Source organism: Petaurus breviceps, unplaced genomic scaffold (assembly GCF_028583685.1).
Source record: "Petaurus breviceps papuanus isolate PSGF00001 unplaced genomic scaffold, PetGlider_PUasm1.0 101, whole genome shotgun sequence".
NCBI classification, from domain to species: Eukaryota; Metazoa; Chordata; class Mammalia; order Diprotodontia; family Petauridae; genus Petaurus; species Petaurus breviceps.
Window position 1 is genome coordinate 6,152,797 of NW_027185575.1, and position 21,051 is coordinate 6,173,847.

The following is a 21,051-nucleotide window of genomic DNA, read 5'->3' on the forward strand; positions in this document are numbered from 1 at the left end:
AACCAGAATTTATGTCTCTCAAACATTTTAAACATCACAGATCTGTGATGTTGAGCTGAAATGTGATTTCTCTACTTTCTTCAATTCTCTACCATTGTTGAAAAGAGTTCTTTAAAAATAGAGCTCCATTTCTCTTTCTGTTTTACTTCAGTAAGTTTTGTCTTAAAATGCCTTTGGGATGACTTTCCTCAGTTGCCAAGCTTTCTGTAAACTTTCCTCTTTAATGCCGTTTTATCAAGAGACGCTGCTTATTATCTTCTACTATTCTCTTCTGTAAATCCTACAAATGATTTTATACTCTAAACCACGATTGCCCCTGGCTGTTATCACTCTCCTCTTGGCAAGTGGATGAAGTGTTTGTCTATGCTCTTTTGATCTCTGCCTTGTGACAATTGATTTACATTGGTTAAACGTCATTAGGCAATGGTGATAGTCTGTGTCAATGCTTTTTAAATCATTTTTTATTTTTTTCATATTCAGCAGATTATTTAAATATATTATTGAGTTGCCTTAATTTTTCCATCTTTTCATTTTTATTCTAGTTTGGTATTGATGTTTCTTTGTTCTAATAAATCAGTTTTCTGACTATGTGTGGAAATGGTTGATTTGAAAATGGTTCCCATATCAGTAGGCAGCCAGTGCCTATCTTTTAAAATGTGATCATTTTAATTTGGGGGGGGCAGTAATATTTGGTTTTTCCTTTGCTCAGTGCCTTCAAGTGTTTTTCAAGAAAGTATTCATAATATAAAGGCATGAGTCTTCTGCCATTTGTTTTCTAATGCTTGGTTCTATGGTTCCAATGTTACTTTTGCTTTCTTTTGCATTGAAGTCACTGAATATTAAAGTGTATGCCTATAATTTTTTAACATAGCCAATGTGTGGATTTATTTTGACTGTGTTTTTGTTACAAGGGAGGGATTTTTAAAAGTTTTGGGGGTAGAATTGAAGGGAGAAAGGAACTAGTATTGATGATACAAAAAAAGGAAGGAGGAAAGAAAGAAAAGAAATTCTTGCAGTCTGTTGCTCAGGACAGCCTTTCCATCATAGTTGAACCTAACCAATTTCATACCTCTGGTAGAGCCTTCAGAACCCATGCTTAATGTCAACAAAGCATCAGTGTAAATCATCATTTAGAGATGATTCTGTTAAAATTACTTTATAGTTGTCTTCATATGAGTCATATGTTTGATGCTCAGGTTTTTGATGCATTTTATTTATCAATAAATGCATTAATAGCATCTCTCCCTCCCCCCCCACCATTTCTTGTTTTTCTTAGTGATAGAGAAATGTTGATGGTTGTGGGTTTATCTTTTGTACTTTTACTAGGGCTACTAGTAAAAGTAGTGGGGTTACTATTTGCTTAAGCCACTGATTATAGAAGGCAATTTTTATTTGTTCTGACAGGTTGAATATTTGTCCAGGTTTCATTACCTCTATCCTTCGGTATGAGAATGAAATTATGCTGTGCACTGATGTAAGTCATAAAGTCGTCCGAAAAGATACCATCTTAGATCTCATAAATGACTTTCAGAAATCTCGAAGACGCACATCCCGAGAAGACATTTTGCAGGAAATACGAGGACAAATTGTTTATACCAAGTAGGTTTTTCTGCTCTGTTTTCCCAGTTTTTTCTTTAATAAGCCAGTGTTTCATGTGATATAACTGTGTTCTTAAGTGCTAAGCCTGGGTAAAATGTAGCAGAGCTTCTCAAGGTAGGAGAAGGTATAGCAAGAGGAGAGGAAGAAAGGATGGTTGTCCCTTTTCTCCTCTTCAGAATTATTCAGCCTTATGTAATAGCTGTTTATATGTGAGTCACCCTACCCACCAACCCCCCTAACCTACCCTGCAAGGGACAATGACCCCATTGGGGGGAGGATCATTTTTTTCCCCTAACTCCATGTTTGTTAATTGACAAATAGCTTCTATGCTGTATCTAGGACACAACTCTTCCAGAATCTTCTGCTCCATTACCACTACTATTAAATGTGTGTATTTACAGCTCATTTTGAAATTGTATAGTTTTTAGTTTTAGAAACTGAACATTAATCATTCTTCATCCTTAGACCTCTGAACTTAGAGAAGACTGTTGGAAGAACCAGTCAGCTGCTACTTTTTTTTCCAAATATTATTTCATGTAGAGAGGTTCCAGGCATTAAACTGTCATAAATCTCCAAATGTATTCCTTCCACAGACACAACAACAGAACATACAGAGTTGATGACATTGACTGGGAACAGAATCCAAGAAGCACTTTTAAAAAAGATGACTCTGATATCAGCTTCTTAGACTACTATAGACAGGTACAAAATTGACTTTCAAGATTTTAGTCTCCATTCCAAAGTATTTCAATTGTAGCAGAATTTCAAAATGCCTTCAATAGAAATCATTGGTTTTTTCCATCAGTTACAAATTACCTATAGATAAGTGATGCTTTAGAAGTTGCTTTTATAAATATGAATTTGTAGGTTAGTGACAGTCATTTTTGATGCACTATTTTCAATTGTTTTGGCTTATAGTACTATGCATATAGTTCTCTGTCATGTGCTATACTTAAAATATTTTCAAGTGTTTCTCGCTGTCTCAAACATCATAATCTTAAGATGAATTCTGATAGATGATATAGAGCAGTGTTTAAAGAGCTGGCCTTGAAATCAGAAAGACTAAATAAGTCTCCTCGTCTTTGACACATTGGCTGTGTGATCCTAGACAGTTCACTCTGCTGCTTAATATACCAAGCAACTCTCTAGTTTCCTCACCTGGGAATTTGTATACCAATGAAATCAAAGATTTGGTCCCTTCTCCTATCCTTTAGGTGAATTATATGGATTTAAACATGTAAATGACAAGTATTAGAATAAGACAAATAGCTAGAGAGTTTTCTGCCATGCATATCAAGACTAAGTATATTTTTCTTGTGGTGGCTCAAGAGCTAATATTGAGATGTTTGTGCCTAAGTTAAGTAGTACCAGTGAATGCTCTCCTTTTTGGGGTGCCTACAAACAGTGAAAAAAGCACCAACTTTTAAGTCAAAGGATCTAGATTCAAATCCTGCCTCAGATTCTTTCTCACATGGGTCATGTGGCCTCCCCATGTAGCAGTTTCCTTATTTTTAAAACAAAAGGGTTGAATTGATGGCCTCTGAAGTCTCTTTCAGATCAAAATATATCATCCTCTAATCCTTCTAGAATTGGAGGCAGGAGTGGAAAGAAGAAAGTAAACATGGGAAGGGAATGGACATTTATTAACCTAATATGTTCCAGACACTATGCTAAGCACTTTCCAAATGTTATCCATCTCATTTGCTCCTCACAACAACCCTGAAAGTGCTATTATTATCTCCATTTTACAGTGGAGCAAACTAAGTCATACACAAGTTAAGTGACTTGCCCAGGGTCACACAGCTAGTAAGTACTTGACATAGCATTTGAATTCAGGCCTTTCTGATTCCAGGTCCAGTGCTCTGTGCACTGTACCACTTAGCTGCCTCTAGGGGTTCCTAACCTTTAGTCCATGGATAGATTTCAACAAATATACAGACTTACATGGGGGAAAGTTATATCTTTGTTTTCATTGACCTCTCACTGAAATCTAGCACTTCTTCCAGTTGTAAATTATTAACAACAAATGAACAAAAGACCCTAATGTCACCAAACTTATTCTGAGGAATCTATAGGTTTCACCAGAAGGAGGTCCAGGCCACACAACAGGTTAAGAATTCCTGATCTAGAAAGTCTTTTATAGGAGTGGGTTTTCAGGAGTTACTAGTGAGAGAATCTGAGTGGGGGCCATAGAGGGCATTCATGAGATGGTGCATCTTGGAAAGATATCAAAGCAGGTACCAGCTCAGGTCAAGTGATTGGCAAATAGTAGTTGAAATGGAATAAGTGGGAAAGGCTGGGTTCCAGGACAAAGTAGTTCGGTGGTAGCCTGGGATAATCTGGTGGACCGGACCTCTAATAGTTTCCCAGTGATTAATTCATTCTGGGCTGGGCATGCTGAAGATGATGATGGCATTCGAGGCCCTTCACAGCCCAGCCCTCCCCCCCGCTCCTCCCTTTACAGTCTGCTTACACCTCAGTCCCTCACTAGCATTTATATAGCACTCTAAGATTCTCCCAACAGCCCTGAGAGTTACACACTCTTAGTATTCCCATTTTACAGAGGAGGAAGGTGAGACTGAGAGTGACTGCTTAGGGTCATACAGCAAGGAAGTATCTGAGGGGGGATTTGTACTCAGATAAGGTGGGGTCGTTTACTCTGTCCACTGTTGGAAGAAGTGACCATTAATGATGATGACCTTTTCTTATACAGCAATATGGGACAAAAATCACAGACTTGGAGCAGCCAGTTTTGGTCAGCCTGCCCAAGCGGAAGAAAGGGCCTGATGGAAGACCCACAAGCCCTGCCCTGCTCATGCCTGAGCTCTGTAATCTCACAGGTGCTGTGTGATATTCTTTTCTTTGGAGGGAAGACAGAATCACTTATCCATTTCTCTCTTGCCCATCAATTCCACTTCTCTCCTTCATTTAACACTTCCTCCTTCAAGTATTCTGGGCTTTATTTGAGACCACCTCTTTGAACCCCTGCCCAGCTCTGTAAGAGAGAGCTGCTCCTACATCCCAATGCTCATAAGTAAACTTAGTAAGCATTCTGGGCTCCTGTGTCTTTATCTCAAAGGTCTCACACGCTCAATGCGAATGAATGATAGGATCACTAAGAACATAGCTAAACGTACAAAGTTGTCACCTGAAAGACGGCACAGTGAACTCCAAAAACTCATGGACAATATTCATAGGTGAGTTTCTTTATTCTAGAGGGCCACAACAATTTTTGTGTCATTAACATCTTTTGGTAGTCTATTTTTTTAAATGCATAAAATAAAATACAGGATTACGGAAACCAATTATATTGAAATACAGTTCTCAAAATACTGGGGGAAAAAGGTTTTCATATCCCAGTTTAAGAACTCCTGCAAGTATAACAGGTGAGTGATTTATGTTATAAGATTTTCATTCTCATCTTTGATGACAAATGGCTCAGAGTTGGTCAGATCAGTCCAGTTCCTAGTTTCCTTCAAAGTTTAACTGAGTTATCACTTCTTATATGAGACCTTTCCTGATTGAAATGACTTTTTGTGCCTGTATGTATATGTATATATGAATATGTGTATGTATATATTATATATACACACATGAATGCACATATACATACACATAGTAGACAGATGTGTGCATATCATCTCTCCCAAGAGACTATAAGCAATGCAAAAATCAGGAATTGTTTCTCCAGTGCCTTCTACATAACAGGCCCTAAATAAATGCTTAGTAATCAAATCAGGACAATATTGGCTCCATAGATAGATAGATAGCTGTAGATATAGATATCAGACAATTGAAAGCTAAACTTATAGCCCTCTTCTTACCTTTTTATTTTTGTACCAGATAGCTATAATAGGAGAGACAAACAAAATTAGTTGGGACAACTCTAACAATTTCTCAGTTCTGTCTGTCATTCAGTTGCTGGAGACAGTCCCAAAAGCAGAGTAAGACAGGAGAACAAAAAGCCACCTTGGGCTATCTTTGTGTATCTTGGGGTGACCGTAACTTTGTCGGAGATTGCAGTGGCTTTTCAGAATCTCAACCCTGAGAGGTACCGCCTGAGATTTTTGGTTAGGGGATGTTTGTCTTGATTCTGGTACATCTCTTATTGAATGTCACGCCATTGTTTTATTTATCACTGTCCCAATACTCTCAACTCGACAGGAATGCTGATGTCCAGAGAGAGCTTCAGGAATGGGGTTTAAACTTTGAAAAACAGCCGTTATCTCTCACTGGAAGAGTTTTGCCAGTGCCGATACTCAATGAAGACAGAAGAGTAGGTTTCTTAGATTGAGTTGTTTTTTTTATTGTTGTTTTTAATCATCGGTTCAGTTTGGTCCAAAGAAAACTTGTACAAACCGAAGTAAACCTACTTATAGAGGTAATGAGAAGAGCACAAGCTTTACTTTGTTCTTTTACTGGGCTTTCAGCTGTATTTCCACACGAATGAAAAAAGGAAATGAACTTATTACCAGAAGTATAGCTGTTGTTTTTTACAGTGCTTAAAAGTTTGCAAAGCACTTTACAAATATGATCTCATGTGATCCTCACAATAACCCCCAGATATAGGTACTGATATGACCCCCATTTTACAAATGAGGAAATTGAGACAGGTTAAGTGAATTGCCCAGGGTCACACAGCTGGGAAGTACCTGAGGTCAGATTTGAACTCTGGTCTTCTGACAGCAAACCCAGCGATCTTAATTACTAGGCCACCTAGCTACTTCATCAAAAATAAGAAAACATTAGTTTTACACATTCCTCTTCAGAAGCAGAAGTTACTTTGTTAGACAATATATCTGTTTAGGGCCTGGGGAGAGGGTCTCTCCTCTTTACTGTTCCTCCTCTGCACAACTGCTAAAGGGATCTTCCTAAAGCATGGGTCTGACCATAGTGCTCCCCTACTCTAAAAGCTCCAGGGCCTCCCCATTTACTCTAGAATGAAGGGCTCTTCTGTTAGACAGCCTGGTTCTGACCTGTCTCTCCAGGCTTACTGCACATCACTCCCTTTTATGCCCAGGGCATTCAAGCCAACTGGTGCCTTTATTGTTTATGACTCCATTTCCCATCTTCAGGCCTCCTGTCTCCTCTGCCTGGAATGCTCACCTGCTCCCTCTCCATCTCATAGAATTCCTCGCTTCCTTCAAAACCAAATCTAAGTGCCACCTCCTTCAGGAGGCCTTTCTTGCTTTCTGTTGTCATCCCCCATCCTCTGTATGCTCTGTATTGGCTTGACTGGCACATTTATTGGGCATCCAGGTGGCACCATAGTGCACAGAGTGATGGACCTAGAATCAGGAAGAATCGTCTTCATGAATTCATAGCTGGTCTCAGTATTGGATTGTCTGGGGCTTAATAAATACATGTTGACTTATTGGAATTTCAGTAATTGTAAAGCACAGTTTACTTTTTATAACATGTCGTCTAACTCTTTCTCACCTAGGCTAGGTCTATCCAGTGTACAGACTGGTCAAGAGAAATCCATAAAGGACAGTTGAGTTTTCCTAAACCACTGGCTAATTGGCTATTTGTCTTTAATCATGAAAATTCAAGACTAGCACAGATCCTGTGGGAGAAACTAGATTTTGCTACACGTACCCTAGGTATAAATTTGAAGCCCCCCAAACGGTAAGTACACAAATTTTTTCCCATGGTTTAGAAATTGAATGCTGGTAGTTGACAGTTTATGCATTTGGGGGAAGTTTCTTTTGCAAATACTTTGAGTCAGAATCCAGGGTTTTATAATCCAGTAGAAATTGTTCAGCAATGCTTAAAATATGCCTTCTTTGACTCGTTTTAAAGGGGACCCTTGTTATTTGAGGAAAATAGAGATATCACCTGCTTCCCAGTTCCCCTCAAAAGCCCTCACCCCACAAGGTTTGATCCTGGCTCCTTATCTCCAAAAGGCCAGTTTCTCGCTTTTGGCTATGGCTTCAATTTCAGGGGCTCATTTTCCCCCCAAAGTGGGTAACAGGGTTTCTCAACTATTAGAAAGGCATTCAGTGTAGAGTATGCATATCAGGTGTACAGTGTATATTATAGGTATCACAACCTTTATTTCACATACCACAGAAAATTCAAAAGACATACAAATAACTCACAGGAGCCCATGAACAAATACAAAAACCATAGTCCTGAGATAGTCCATTAGACTCCCCCCACACTCACCCCTGAAAGGTGAAAATACTTTGAGTACTACTCAGCAAGCACTCTCCATTGATCTTGGACTAGCACTGACTGAGAAACTCACATCAATAGCAGAGAAAGATTGGCAAGAAGATGTATTAAAAGACACGAGGTTGTAGTGGCCTTGTTTATGAAGAAGATACTCATGGGCTGCAATCCAGAAACCAGGGAAAATGTTGTATGAAGAACATGGGGATGATGATCAGCAGGGATAGAGGAACATCATCATCCGAATGTAGAATATATTACAGTCCCCTTAGACCAAAAGAGGAACCAAAGGAAGGAATCTGGAAGCATCACCCATCTGGTGCAGAATGACAATAGACAAGTTATGGAGGACTTCATTTCTTCAGTCATTGATGGACCCATCATTCTTCAAAAGAAACATCAGCAAAATAATTTCTTTTTTTTAAATTAATTTATTTTTTTATTTTTTAGTTTACATATTTCATTTCCACAAGATTTTGAGTTACAAATTTTCTCCCCATTTTTTCCTACCCACCACCCCAAAACAGCAATGCCACTGAATATCCCCTCCCCCACTCTGCTTTCTCCCATATCTTCTCCCATACCCTCTCCGACTTTCTAGTAGGGCATGGTGGATCTCTATGCCACAGTGTCTGTATGTCTCATTTCCCAGTTACATGTAAAATCATATACACACACATATATTTTAAACATTTGATTTTAAACCTTTGAATAAGCAATTCAATATAGGTTGTACATGTGTAGCTATGTAAAACATTTCCATAGTGGAAATATTGTGAAAGACTGACTATATTTCTCTCCATCCTATCCCACCCCCCACTTGTTCTGTTCTCTACTTTGATCCTTTCCCTTTTCAAAAGTGGGTGCTTCCAACTTCCCTCCCTGCCCAGCCTGCCCTCCCTTCCGTTATCCCCACTCTCATCCCCTTCCCATCTACTCTCCTGTAGGGTGAGATACCCTATTTAGTGTGTGTCATACCCTCCCTAAGCCAAATTCAATGAGAGTAATGTTGACTCATTCCCTTTTGCCTTCCTGTTTTTCTCCTCCATTGTAACAGTTTTCCTTTGCTTCTTCTATGTGAGATAATTTACCCCATTGTGTCTCTCCCCATCTCCTCTCATTATATTCCTTTCTCACCTCTTAATTTCACCTTTTAAGTATTATCCCTTCCTATTCAGCTGATCCTGTGCCTTCTATGTATACCTGTACACATATATACACACTCACATATGTATTCATATGCCCATATACTCTCCTATATAGACATACATATGTATGTTTGCATATATATATACATATATATATACATATATACATATACATATACATATATATATACATATATATATACATATATATATGTTTCTATTCCCTTCAACTATTCTCATACTGAGAAAAGTTTCATAAGTTACAATTATCGGTTTTTCCATGTAGGAATATAAAAAATTCAACTTTGATAAGTTCCTTATGATTTCTTTTCCCTGTTTACCTTCTCAGGCTTCTCTTGCTTCTTGTATCTGAATGTCAAATTTTCTATTCAACTCTGGTTTTTTCATCAAGAATGCTTAAAGGTCCTCTATTCCACTGAATGACCATATTTTCCCCTGAAACATGATACTCAGTTTTGCTGGGTAGGTGATTCTTGGTTTTAATCCCAGGTCCTTTGACCTCCAGAATATCATATTCCAAGACCTTCAATCCTTCAGTGTAGGAACTGTTATATCTTGTGTTATCCTGATTGTGTTTCCACAATATTGAAATTGTTTCTCCTGGCTGCTTATAATATTTTCTCCTTGATCTGGGAACTCTGGAACCTGGCTATAATATTCCTAGGAGTTTTCTTTTGGGGATCTTTTTCAGGAGGTTATCAGTGGATTCTTTCACCCTCTATTTTGCCCTCTTGTTCTAAAACATCAGGGAAATTTCCCTTGAGAATTTCTTGAAGGATTATTTCTATGTTCTTTTTATGATCGTGGCTTTCAGGTGGTACAATAATTTTTAAATTATCTCTCCTGGATCTATTTTCCAGGTTAGTGGTTTTTCTAATGAGATATTGCACATTGCCTTCTATTTTTTCATTTATTTGGATCTATTTAGTAATATCTTGATTTCTCATAAAGTCACTAGCTTCCATTTGCTCCAATCTAATTCTGAAGGAATGATTTTCCTCAGTGAGCTTTTGAGATTCTTTTTCCATCTGGCAAATTCGACTTTTTAAGGCATTCTTCTCCTCGTTGCCTTTTTGAGCCTCTTTTGCCATCTGAGTTAGTCTATTTTTAAGGTGTTATTTTATTCAGTCAGGTTGTTGACTCTCATTTCATAATTTTCTTGCATCATTCTCATTTCTCTTCCCAATTTTTCCTCTACTTCTCTTATTTGGTTTTCAAAATCCTTTTTAAGCTCCTCTATGGGCAGTAACCAGATCATATTTTTCTTGGAAGCTTTTGGTGCAGAAGTTATGACTTTGTTGTCTTCCTCCTGTTCCATGCTTTGATCCTTTTTGTCCCCAAAATAGGAGTCTAATGTCTGATTGCTCTGTTTGCTTTGCTTCCTTTGCTTGCTCATGTTGCCACTCAATTATTTGATTTTTGAGCCTTTTTCCACAGTAGAGCTCTGCTAATAGAAAGGGAAGCTTTATCCCAAACACTGGGGTTTTTGCAGCTGCTAGAGCTATTAGTTGGGTGCCCTCTCTGAAGCGTCCACACACTCAGGCAAACTGTTCACACATCCCAGGACCTCTATCCTAGACAGAAATCCAGATCCAAGCAGGTTAAAGCAAAAGCGATTGCCCCTCAGACTGGTTGCTTGGCCCCCTACAATCTGCAGACCAAGAGCTCTGAAGCACCCATGTGGTGGGTGGCTGCACACCTGTGGAGCCTTAGCTGCTTTTCACCCTGGGGGCAAAGGCCGGACCACACTCCCAAACTCCCTGTTCCTGCAAAGTATACACTGACCTCTCACTTTGTCTTTGGTATCTATGGGTTGATAATTCTGGAAACCACCATGGCTGCTGGTGATCTGAAGTCCCTTCAGCCAGTGGCTGGTCAGGCTGCCCTGAGGCTAAAATCTCCTGTTGGAGAGGGGCTGGGTTTGGCTCCCAGAGCAGTGCTCTGGCCGCTTCCTGCCAACCTGCTGGGCTGTCTTCAGCTGGAGGTTAACTTTTCTTTGTAATTTTGTGGGTTCTGTAGCTCCAAAGTTTGTCTAGAGTCATTTTTTACATGAATTGGAGGAGGTGGGAGCTGGAGCTGCGTGGAAGACCTGGTACTACTCTGCCATCTTGACTTTGCCCCCAACATAATTTCTTAATTTACCAAAATGGTAATTCCATCTTTTTTTTTTTTTTGCTTTTTTTGGAAGGCAATTGGCGTTAAGTAACTTGCCCAAGGTTACATGGCTAGTATTTTTGTGTGTGGGTGGGTGTTAAGTGTCTGAGGCCAGAACCAAACTCAGGTCCTCCTGACTCCGGGGCCAGTGCTTTACTCACTGTGCCACCTAGCCACCCCAATAATTCCATCTTTCAAAAATAAGAGGAACCCACTTGGAGAAATACTTTCTATATTTGATTCTCTCCAACATGGAAGAACTGGTTTCTGGGGCAAAAATGATGAGAACCTTGGGGAGAACATGGACTGGTATTAACTGATTGCCAGTTGAATAATGGGTCAGTAGTTTGATATCTCTCTGACTCAAGGGATGGCGGACACAGCAAAAAAACTCCCTTTATAGAGGGCTCTTCATTTGTCACTGGGTGCTTTGCTTGGATTCAACTCCAGTCAGTCATCCTTTAAATATTAAGCTCCTACCAAGTACCAAGCACTGTGCTGTTAAGCTCCAGAGATGTGAAAAGAGACAAGAGACCATCTTTCCCCTCAAGGAGCTTACAATCTAATGGGGTAGACAGTGAGTGAACAAGCACAAACTATACACAGGATAAGTAGGGGAAAATGAAGAGAGGAGAGGCACTAGAATTAAGAAGTGTTTTGAAGGACTTCCTGTAGCAGAGGGGACCAGTTGAACAGGGAGAGCATTCCAGACACAGAGGATAAGCAGAGGTAGTAGCTCCCTTGAGCCAGGAGATGGAGGCTCTTGTTGCTGTTGACACAGAAGGCCAGTGTCACTGGATACAAGGGTTAAGGGACTGAGGGTTAAGAAGACTGGAAAGGGAGGAGGGGGCTGGTCTGGACTGGGAAGGGCCTTGAACACCATCATCATCATCATCTTCATCATGAAACTCAGCATCATGGAGATTGTCTTTGCTGCTCAGACCTCTTGGGAATCCGAAGTTTTTTCTCCTCTGCTCAGGAGGCTGGAGGGTAAAGTGAAAAAACTCTTTGCGTAATCTCCTTTCATAGAGGGCTCACTGTGACAACTGGCTCTTCATTTGCCCTGTTATTCTGCTTGGTTTCTGCTCCCTCATCACCTTTTCATGTCTCTCCTGGGCACCCTCGGGCATTGCCGACACCCCACAGCTTCTCTTTGTGTGCTTTCTTCCCTCATTCGAGGGTAAGCTCCTTGAGAGCAGGGTCTGTCTTTTTTTATTGAATCCTTAGCCCTTATCACAGTACCTGGAACATAGTGGGCACTTAATAAATGCTATCACGCCATTTGTCATGTTGGTAACCTAAAATAATTTAATTTTGGATTACATTAAGAGGCATTTTATCAAGCAGTCAGGAGGTGGCAAAGTGGATAGAGCACAGGATATGGGGTTGGGAAGAACCGAGTTCAAATTCTGTTCAGACACCTACTTAGCTGTGTGACCCTGGGCAAGTTAGTTAACTTCTGTCTGTCTCAGTTTCCTCATTATGTAAAATCATAACACATGCCCCCCAGGGTTGTGAGAATCAAAGAAGTCAATGTATCAAGTCAGTCTATCCTTACTGAGACAGCTCAGCCACAAATGACATCCACTTTGGTAAGCATGTGTTTTCTAAAACATAATTGTTTTGTAACCCCAGGGAAATCCACCCATCCTTTTCTAGCTCCTTCCCTTTCCTCCTTCCTTCCCACCTTCCCTTTCTTCCTTACTTCCTCCCTACCTCCCTTCCTCTCTTCTTCCCTTCTTTCCTTCCTTCCTTCTTTCCTTGCCCTTTCCTTTTCTCCCTCCCTCTCTTTTTTCCTTTCTTCCTTCCTTCTCTCCCTTCTCACCTCTCCCTCTTTCTCCTCCTTTCCTCCTAGACTGATTCTGAGGATATTCTGAGACTCTGCTGTGTAAGTGGCAGCTTAGTTTAAGCATTTGCATTTTGAAATATCTCCTTCGTTAGACTTAAAACTGGGAACACATCTTTCCCTTGCATCTGTAGCCATAAATTGGTCATTTCATTTTCCTGTGCCCAGATGTGGACCCTTAGGTGATTTTTGTGCCTGTTCTTGCCTCAACATCTGCCAGCTCTTCTTTCTTCACTTCAGTAGCCACAAACCATCTGAGATTCTGAACTCAGTAAATTTGACTTTTATACTTGTTACAAAAGAAAAACAGAAAGGAGGGTCCAAGAGGAAGGATCTTAGGGTCACTTCTTGGTGGATTCTTTTGGTGCTAAACTTGGTTTTGGACTTAAATGTCATCACTAGTTTAGTTTGGACAGTCTTCAGTTTCTTGACCTTCTTGGCTGGAGCCTTGCGGGTAGAGTCTTCTTGGGCTTGGGTGCTCTCCTTTGTGTCTTTGAGAGGACAGGATAAAGGATAATTTCTGTACTTTGTGACCTCTTGCCCTCAGTTGGATCTCTGGGTTGCAAGAGAAGAACCAGGAGTCATGGGACCTAAGGATACCCATAACAGGGGATGTAAGGAAAAGATGTGTCAGTGTCTGTAGTCTAAAATCTAATAAAGGCTGGGAGCTGCTTTGAATCCTTCTCATGACTGGATCTGTGATTGGGGGTGGACAGTTGTAATCATTATTACTTGCACTTTACTTTTTCCTAAGAAAGGAAAGTGAAAGTCTCTTCTCTCTTTTCATTTGTACAGAGGGTGTGTGGTCATTTGTTCAGAACATCCAAGAGGGAGAGGTGGAGAGAATGGGTTAAGGGAGGAGAGGGTTAACAGTGAGAAGGAGGAAGAGGAGGTAGATGGGAGCAAGATGGGCACTGGAGGAGAGAGAGGGAGAGTGAGAGGGGAGAAGAGGAAGTAGACACAGGATGATGGGAGATGAGGGAGATAAAGAGAAGGGGGAAAGGAATGGAGCATAGGGGAGAGAGAGCTACCTTTTTAAAAATGCAATTTTTTTTATTTTCATGAAGATTTATCTGTTCTCTCCCCCCCCAATAAAGCAGAACAAAACTCTTATTATAAATTTTCATAGTCAATCCAAACAATGAACAGACACATATATACATATATCCCCATAGATATAGATATATACACATATATGTGTCATGTATATGTATATGCACACACATATATGACTTTCACAGTCAAGTTAAACAGTTTCTCACATTGACCGTTTCCAAATGTGTGTATATGCATACATAAAATATATTCACACACATATATATATACATAAATTCACATACATGCATACACATATGTATATGTATATATGTATCTAGATATAGATCTCTTTACCCTGAGTCCCTTTCTCTCTATCAGGTCCTGTAGCTGATAGGCTTATCCTGAATGAATCCCCATCTGGTGGTCAACTCAAATCTTGACCTCCAGGTTTATTTAAACTCCTTGCCTGGATTTTTACCTATGTGACAATGTAAGTGAACCAATGCCCCAAGAAAATACCATTCATGGTGGTCACGTGAACACACTCAAGATTAAAACCAAGTTTTTAAAAAGCATATATACAGGGAATTTCAGTTCTTGGACCTCAGGAAGAAACTTCTATTAATTGACTTTGATAAGGATGAACATTCCTGTAGCACTCAAAAATGTATAAGGTACCTTCTTCATAGCATCCCTGATTGGCAAGCAAGGCACATATTATGCCCATTTTAAAGGGAAGAAAATTATAACTTCAATGACTTGACAAGGGTCATATTACTAGTCTCAGAACTGGGAGTCAGTAGACCTGAACTGGAGTTCAGATACTATGACCAGCCCTGACATTACACTGTCTGCTTCCAACATGCAGGGGAATACTCGCTACAAGCATATGGAGAAAAAAAATTTTATTTGACAGAGGCCTTAAACTTTGATCCTGAGAATTAAAAAGAAACTCCAAATGTAAAATCTATAGGCTAGTGATTTACAGATAATTTCTTTCTCAGTAAATATCCAGATTCTGATTAAATAGAAGTACTGAGAAAAAGATCCAGTTTCCAGTTAATTATAATGCCTGTTGCTACATAACCTTTGGTAGGTTATGGCCCTTCAGTAAGTCAAACTTTGTTCCTTTTGACTAAAGGCTAATAATAAGAAAACTATTCCCTAGATCAGTGATTTCAAATTCAATATTCACTTAGAAATCCACAAATTAACACTCTAGGTTGGATTGTATTTTTATTTATATTGTTAAAATTTTTCCAATCAGATTTTAATCTGGTTGAGACAGGACTGGAGTACTAGGTCGCCAGGATTATGCCTCCTCTGCCATAGTATATAGGAGCAACATTTTATTTGTTAAGAAGGATGGGGAAATAGTTCCTTCTATTAGAACAAAAATATCTGAAAGTGGCACATAAATGTAAATATAAATGATAAAAATCTGTGAGTTGTGTGCTGATGTGAAGGGAAGAGATTTGAAAGGAAAAAAAGTTCTGAATATATATTTGCAGACAAACCTGGTAAGAAATTGGAAGGTTTCTTTTCCCCTCCTTTCTGTTAACAAGTTTTTTTTTTTTGTTGTTGTTGTTTTAAGCAATTGGGGTTAAGTAACTTGCTCAAGGTTACACAGCCAGTTATTTCTGGGTGTGGTGCTAAGTATCTGAGCCCAGATTTGATCCCCCAGGTCATCCCGACACTGGAGCCGGTGCTCATACTCCACCTGGCTGCCCCTTGTTAACAAGTTTTAACAAATATTTTTGCCATTCTGGGTCCCTTTTTACTATTTGAATGTTTGTTCTTAATACCTTTTTATTGCCTTCTTTTATTTGGATTTAATGTGCTGAGTTCCTCTATATGAAACCTTTTTAAACTCGTGTGAATTATGTAACTTGAACTGGCTACCCGTTTCTGATTGTAATGAGAGTGTATTTATTCCCTCCCTAGGTGTCCAGTACAAGATAAAACGGAAGAGTATCTTAAAGTCTTGAAGGACAATGTTACACCACAGACTCAGATTGTAAGTAGCCGCTCATTCACTTCTGAAATAGCAAAAATGTGGTTCTTTGTTTCCAACTGACGACAGAGCAGTTTCCACTCAGCTGCCCTCCTACGACTTTGTACTCAGAGACTGAAGAATGACCCGCTGCGGATGCAAAAACAAAAATGGTAATGCCTTCGCTGAGCCTGTGTTTTCTGGTAGAGGTGTGTTGGGAGAGGTTGGAGGAGAAGGCTATACCATAGTCGTGCATGCGAGTTGAGGGAGAGTGAACTAACAGCTGAAGGAATGAGGGAAGACTTTGTAAAGGAAGTGACATTTGAAGAATGGTGCTGGATTCTGAAAGACAGGGACACAAAGATGGAGATCATTCCCGGAATGGGAGATGGCTTGGGTAAATACTAGAAAACAGGAGATAGAATGTCAGGTTTGGAGAAGACCTTCTAATCTGGTATCCTTTTACCTTCCTATCCTTATCGTATCTTCATGTATTCTTCCAAACATACCATGTACTTTGTTCCTTTTGTGCCCTTTGCATATGCTATTGAATCTCTGCCTGTCCTTCTGGGTTCAACTAAAATGCTACCTTCTCACTGATGTTTCCCCTTCCAACCTCAGTCTGTAAGGATCGTAACTCCCATGTAAAGCAACCTTCTTTGCCTTTCTGTTTTTAGCCATAACTTAAATAATGCCTCACATATGAATTCTTTATAATCATCCCAATAGATTGAGTCTGTGTGGACAGAAACCTTATTTTATTAAAATTTTGTATCTCTCCTGATGTCTAGTATGAGGCTGGGTACTTTGTGAAGGTTTGTTATATGTAATTGAATTCCACAGGGCCAAATTAGGATCAGGAGGCCAGGGAGGCCAACTTTTAAAAAATTTATTCAACTGTATAATTGGCTGGTTCACAGTAACAGCACTAGTTGACATTGATGCTGCCCTTGGGCATTTAAAAAACTATTTATCTGATTTCCTCTAACCACCCTGCCAGGTAAATTCAACAGGTGTTATACCCAATATATGCTTCATAACTGGAAACAGTATTTTAAAAAAAGAGAGAGAGAAATGGAACTCAGAAAAATCAGGTGACTTGAACACTCACCTAGCTAGTAAGTGCCAGAGGTGAGATTTGAATACATGTCTCACCTGATTTCAAGTCTAGCACATTTTTGAACTATACAACATTGCTCTTTATTTAACCATTAGCTTCTATTTGCTGCAGGTCTTGAGGCAGCACCATGAAAACCATTGTGGGTGATTTGGCAGATTGACTCAGAGTTTTGTTTAGGAAATTGAAATAGATAAACTCCTAGTATCTCTTCCACATACAAGATTCCAATTTTACTATAGTATAGGATTTAAGACTTTCCATTTTCGGCCTCATACTGATACATACTTATAGGTTGTTGTTCTGGAGTAGGACCTCAATGCCATGTTAGCTGCTATTTGAACTGCTTCCCAAACACAGGGTTGAGGTTTGCCCTCAATTACTTGACTTTTGGGCTTTTTGCCACAGTAGGACTCTGCCACCAGTCAGGGGAGCTTTGTCCCAAATGCTGGGGTTTTCTCAGCTGCCTGAGGTGTTAGTTGGGTGCTCTCTCTGAAGCCTCTACCTGCTCTGGCAAGCTGGTCACACACCCAAGGACCTCTACCCTATACTGCAATCCAGATCCAAGCAATTTAAAGCAAGAGATCACCCCTCAGACTGGTCCCCCTATACTCTGCAGGCCAGATGCTGAGGCCACCACAGGTGTCATCTGCGCTGCAGCCCTCAGCAGCTTCTCTCCCTGGGGGCAAAAGCTGACACACTCCCAACTACTGGGTCCCAAAGTCCACACTGCACTGACCTCTCACTTTGTCCTTAGCATCTGTGGGTTGATAATTCTGGAAACCGTCACAGCTATTAGTGATCTGAAGTCCCTCCAGCCAGTGGCTGGTCAGGCCCACCCTGAGGCTAAACTTCCGTGTTGGCTCCCAGAACGCTGCGCTGGCCACTTCCTGCCGGGCTGCCAGGCTGCCCGGCTGTCCTCAGTGGGGGGTTAGCGTCTCTGTGTCATTTTATGGAATCTGTAGCTCTAAAGTTTGTTCAGAGTCACTTTTTACATGAATTAGAGGAGGGGGAAGCCAGAGCCCCAAGGAAGTCCTGTTTCTACTCCACCATCTTGACTCCCCCCCCCCAAAGAAATTAAACTTGAAAGGATATTTAACTAGGACATTGGGGGTTTGTTGCCAAGAAGAGTCTGGATCAAGGCAGTTTTGAAAACTTTGTGTGCTATAATACAATCATTATTGTATTAATTTTTCTTTATTGTGGTAATTCGTGCTTCCCAATACTTGTATTTGCCTGTGGAAATGTCTTCCAGATAACTTATACATAAATATTTCAAGAAGGAAACAATAGAATATACAAGAATGTGGTTGGATCTTGTGTGATCTTAGACCAAAGTGGGGACTATGGCAGCAGAGTTCTGGCCCAGGCCTCTTGCTGCCACTATGATAAGAACACATTGCCCAGTCTCTATTTTGAGCTTCCAGAGATTGTTCTTGAAAGCCTGAAGGTCACAACATATGCAGAATGAAGGCAAGGAAAGAAGCCATAATTCCTGTTTTGATTAGCTGAAAGGTATCTTTCTCTTCCCCTTTTTGTCACTTGTTTCCAGACATATATGTCTTTTTTCCCCTCCTGCTTTCTGTAAAATTCTATTTCTCTTTGTTGCTTACATATTCATATTCTATATAGAATTCTCTGTAGTTTGCTAAAGCTGATGCCCTGTGCTTTCTGACTTTTTTTTTTTAAATGCAGATGAGCCTGGGCTCTGAGTATAATAAAATTTTGTAGATAATATCTCTGCATTGTTAATTTGGTGATTGACAGTAGTACTTAATGAACCCTTGGGTAATTTTTATCTTGGGATGATTCTGGGGGAATGGAAGGGACTCTTAAGTTATTGAATAAAATCTGAACAAGACTTCCTCCTGTAATCTAAGAGGTTATATGGTGTAAAGGAGACAGGGCTGTATTTGGAGTCAGAAGACCTGGCTTTGAGTACTCATTCTGCCATTCCATCTGTGATCCTGGTCAAGTCATAAAGCTTTTTTGGGTCTCACTTCCTCATCTGTAAAACATGAGGGCCCGGGGCGGCCAGGTAGCACAGCGAGTAAGAGCACCGGCTCCAGTGTTGAGAAGACCTGGAGATCGAGTCCGGGGCTCAGACACTTAGCACCCACCCAGAAACACCTGGCCGTGTAACCTTGAGCAAGTTACTTAACCCCAATTGCTTAGGGGCGGCCAGGTGGCTCAGCGAGTAAGAGCACCGGCTCCAGTGTTGGGACGACCTGGAGATCGAATCCCGGGCTCAGACACTCAGCACCACACCCAGAAATAACTGGCCATGTAACCTTGAGCAAGTTACTTAACCCTGATTGCTTAATAAAAAAAAACCAAAAAAACACATGAGGGCCGGACTAGATGACTTCCATGGTCTCTGCCAACTCCACCTGTTGATTGTATGATCATTGAAAAGTAGGACAAAATAGCCTCTATTCAAATATTCACTATAGAGACTCCCTTAACTCCAGAGGCAGACCTTTTTACTTTCAGGGAGACCTCATAGTTTGAAGTTCTTTTCTTTACAAATCTAGGATCTCTGGTTTTGTCAACACTAGTATCATATAGCCTTTAACTGTCTTAACCTTTCTGTTCTTTGGTAGATGGTCTTTGAGAAGTGCTGTGTTCAAAATTCCATTGCCCTGTAGCCAAATTAGTGATGGGCTTCTCTGAATTTTCCTAGTCTGATCTTTAGCTTATAGACATCTTCCATTGTAAGTCCCCCTCCTTGAAGCCATTTATCTCAGGATATGTCAATGCTGTATATAATTTAGCTATAGAAAAATCCAAGGCCACTTCCATGCCAAAATGAGCCATTATGGTAAGACTTTGGTGGAAGTTTTGGTTTTTTTTTTTTGCATTAAACTGGAAATTGACTTTCTAATTTCTACTTGTTGTGCCTAGTTCTATAGTCTTGAGCCTGGCAAAAATAAGTTAAGCCATTTTTCTGTGTGACAATACTTCAGATATTTGAAGGCATCATAGTGTTACAGAGTACTTGACCTTGAAGTCAAAAGACAATTTGTATCCTGAATTTTGAGAATGAAATTTAGAGAAAAGTAAGAGTTGCCTAAGGAGATTGAGAATACACAGGATATTTATTAAGTTATAGATATTAAAAACACATGCAAAGAAGATGGAAGCAAGGGCAAGTAATGGAAGTTGAATACAAGATATGGCCTGGTCCTGTAAGAATGTAAGAAGTGTTGAGGTAGAAGTGATGGAAACTTGGAGAGGAGAGGGGGAATGACCTTTACTCCTAGATTTTGTGATAGAAGAAAGGAAAGCTTGATATAGTCTGACTTGCATGTTAAACTTTAAGAAAACAGATTTCAGAAAGTACAGAAGGAGAGGTAGGCTCTCATGGCCTAGAATTCCTTGGGGGATATCATCTCAAATGGAATGAGAGATGCTCAAGAATGAAATTCTGAGGACACAAAGGGAAACAATTCCAATTAGACGGAAAAGTGGAAGCTGGTGGAAGAGACCTATTTGGATGCACAGGGAGCTCTCTAGTGAAATGGGACAGAAGATAGAAGAAAAGCCAGGAAACAACAGATGACTAGAGCATGGAACAGTCCTTTAGAGACTGGGTCAGGAATATTAAGATTGGCATGAACTAAAGATATGGAGGGGAACTAAGGACAACAAAAAATTGCAGGGAGTGGGGAGGGTATGTTTTTAGGTATCTTGGGGATAATTAACAAAGAAAGACTAGATCCTCTCTCCAGAGTAGATGAGACTATATAACCCAAGTGTTAGCTGATAGTTGACATCTGATAGAAGGCAGAGCTGGGCTGTTGTTATGCTATTTCAGTTTTCTCTGCCAAGGAGAAAAAAACAATATTATTTGCACTTCCAAGTACAAAATGCAAGTGACCAAAAAGGAGGTGATGCCCAAGATAATTAAGGAGAAAGGAGATGATAGTAAATGAGAGGTAATCTCAGAAGAATGGCACTA

At 40.0% G+C, this 21,051-nt stretch overlaps 1 protein-coding gene across 1 annotated transcript in view; it reads left to right on the forward strand.

The window, feature by feature from the left end:
- LOC138160535 (piwi-like protein 1) overlaps nucleotides 1-21,051 on the forward strand; it is a 64,170-nt gene that overhangs the window by 21,568 nt on the left and 21,551 nt on the right. The window contains exons 7-13 of the mRNA XM_069087130.1: nucleotides 1,405-1,599; nucleotides 2,193-2,301; nucleotides 4,313-4,439; nucleotides 4,679-4,796; nucleotides 5,764-5,875; nucleotides 7,043-7,227; nucleotides 15,925-15,997. Of these exons, the coding sequence (XP_068943231.1) occupies nucleotides 1,405-1,599; nucleotides 2,193-2,301; nucleotides 4,313-4,439; nucleotides 4,679-4,796; nucleotides 5,764-5,875; nucleotides 7,043-7,227; nucleotides 15,925-15,997 (919 nt within the window). The remainder of the gene's footprint in view (nucleotides 1-1,404; nucleotides 1,600-2,192; nucleotides 2,302-4,312; nucleotides 4,440-4,678; nucleotides 4,797-5,763; nucleotides 5,876-7,042; nucleotides 7,228-15,924; nucleotides 15,998-21,051) is intronic.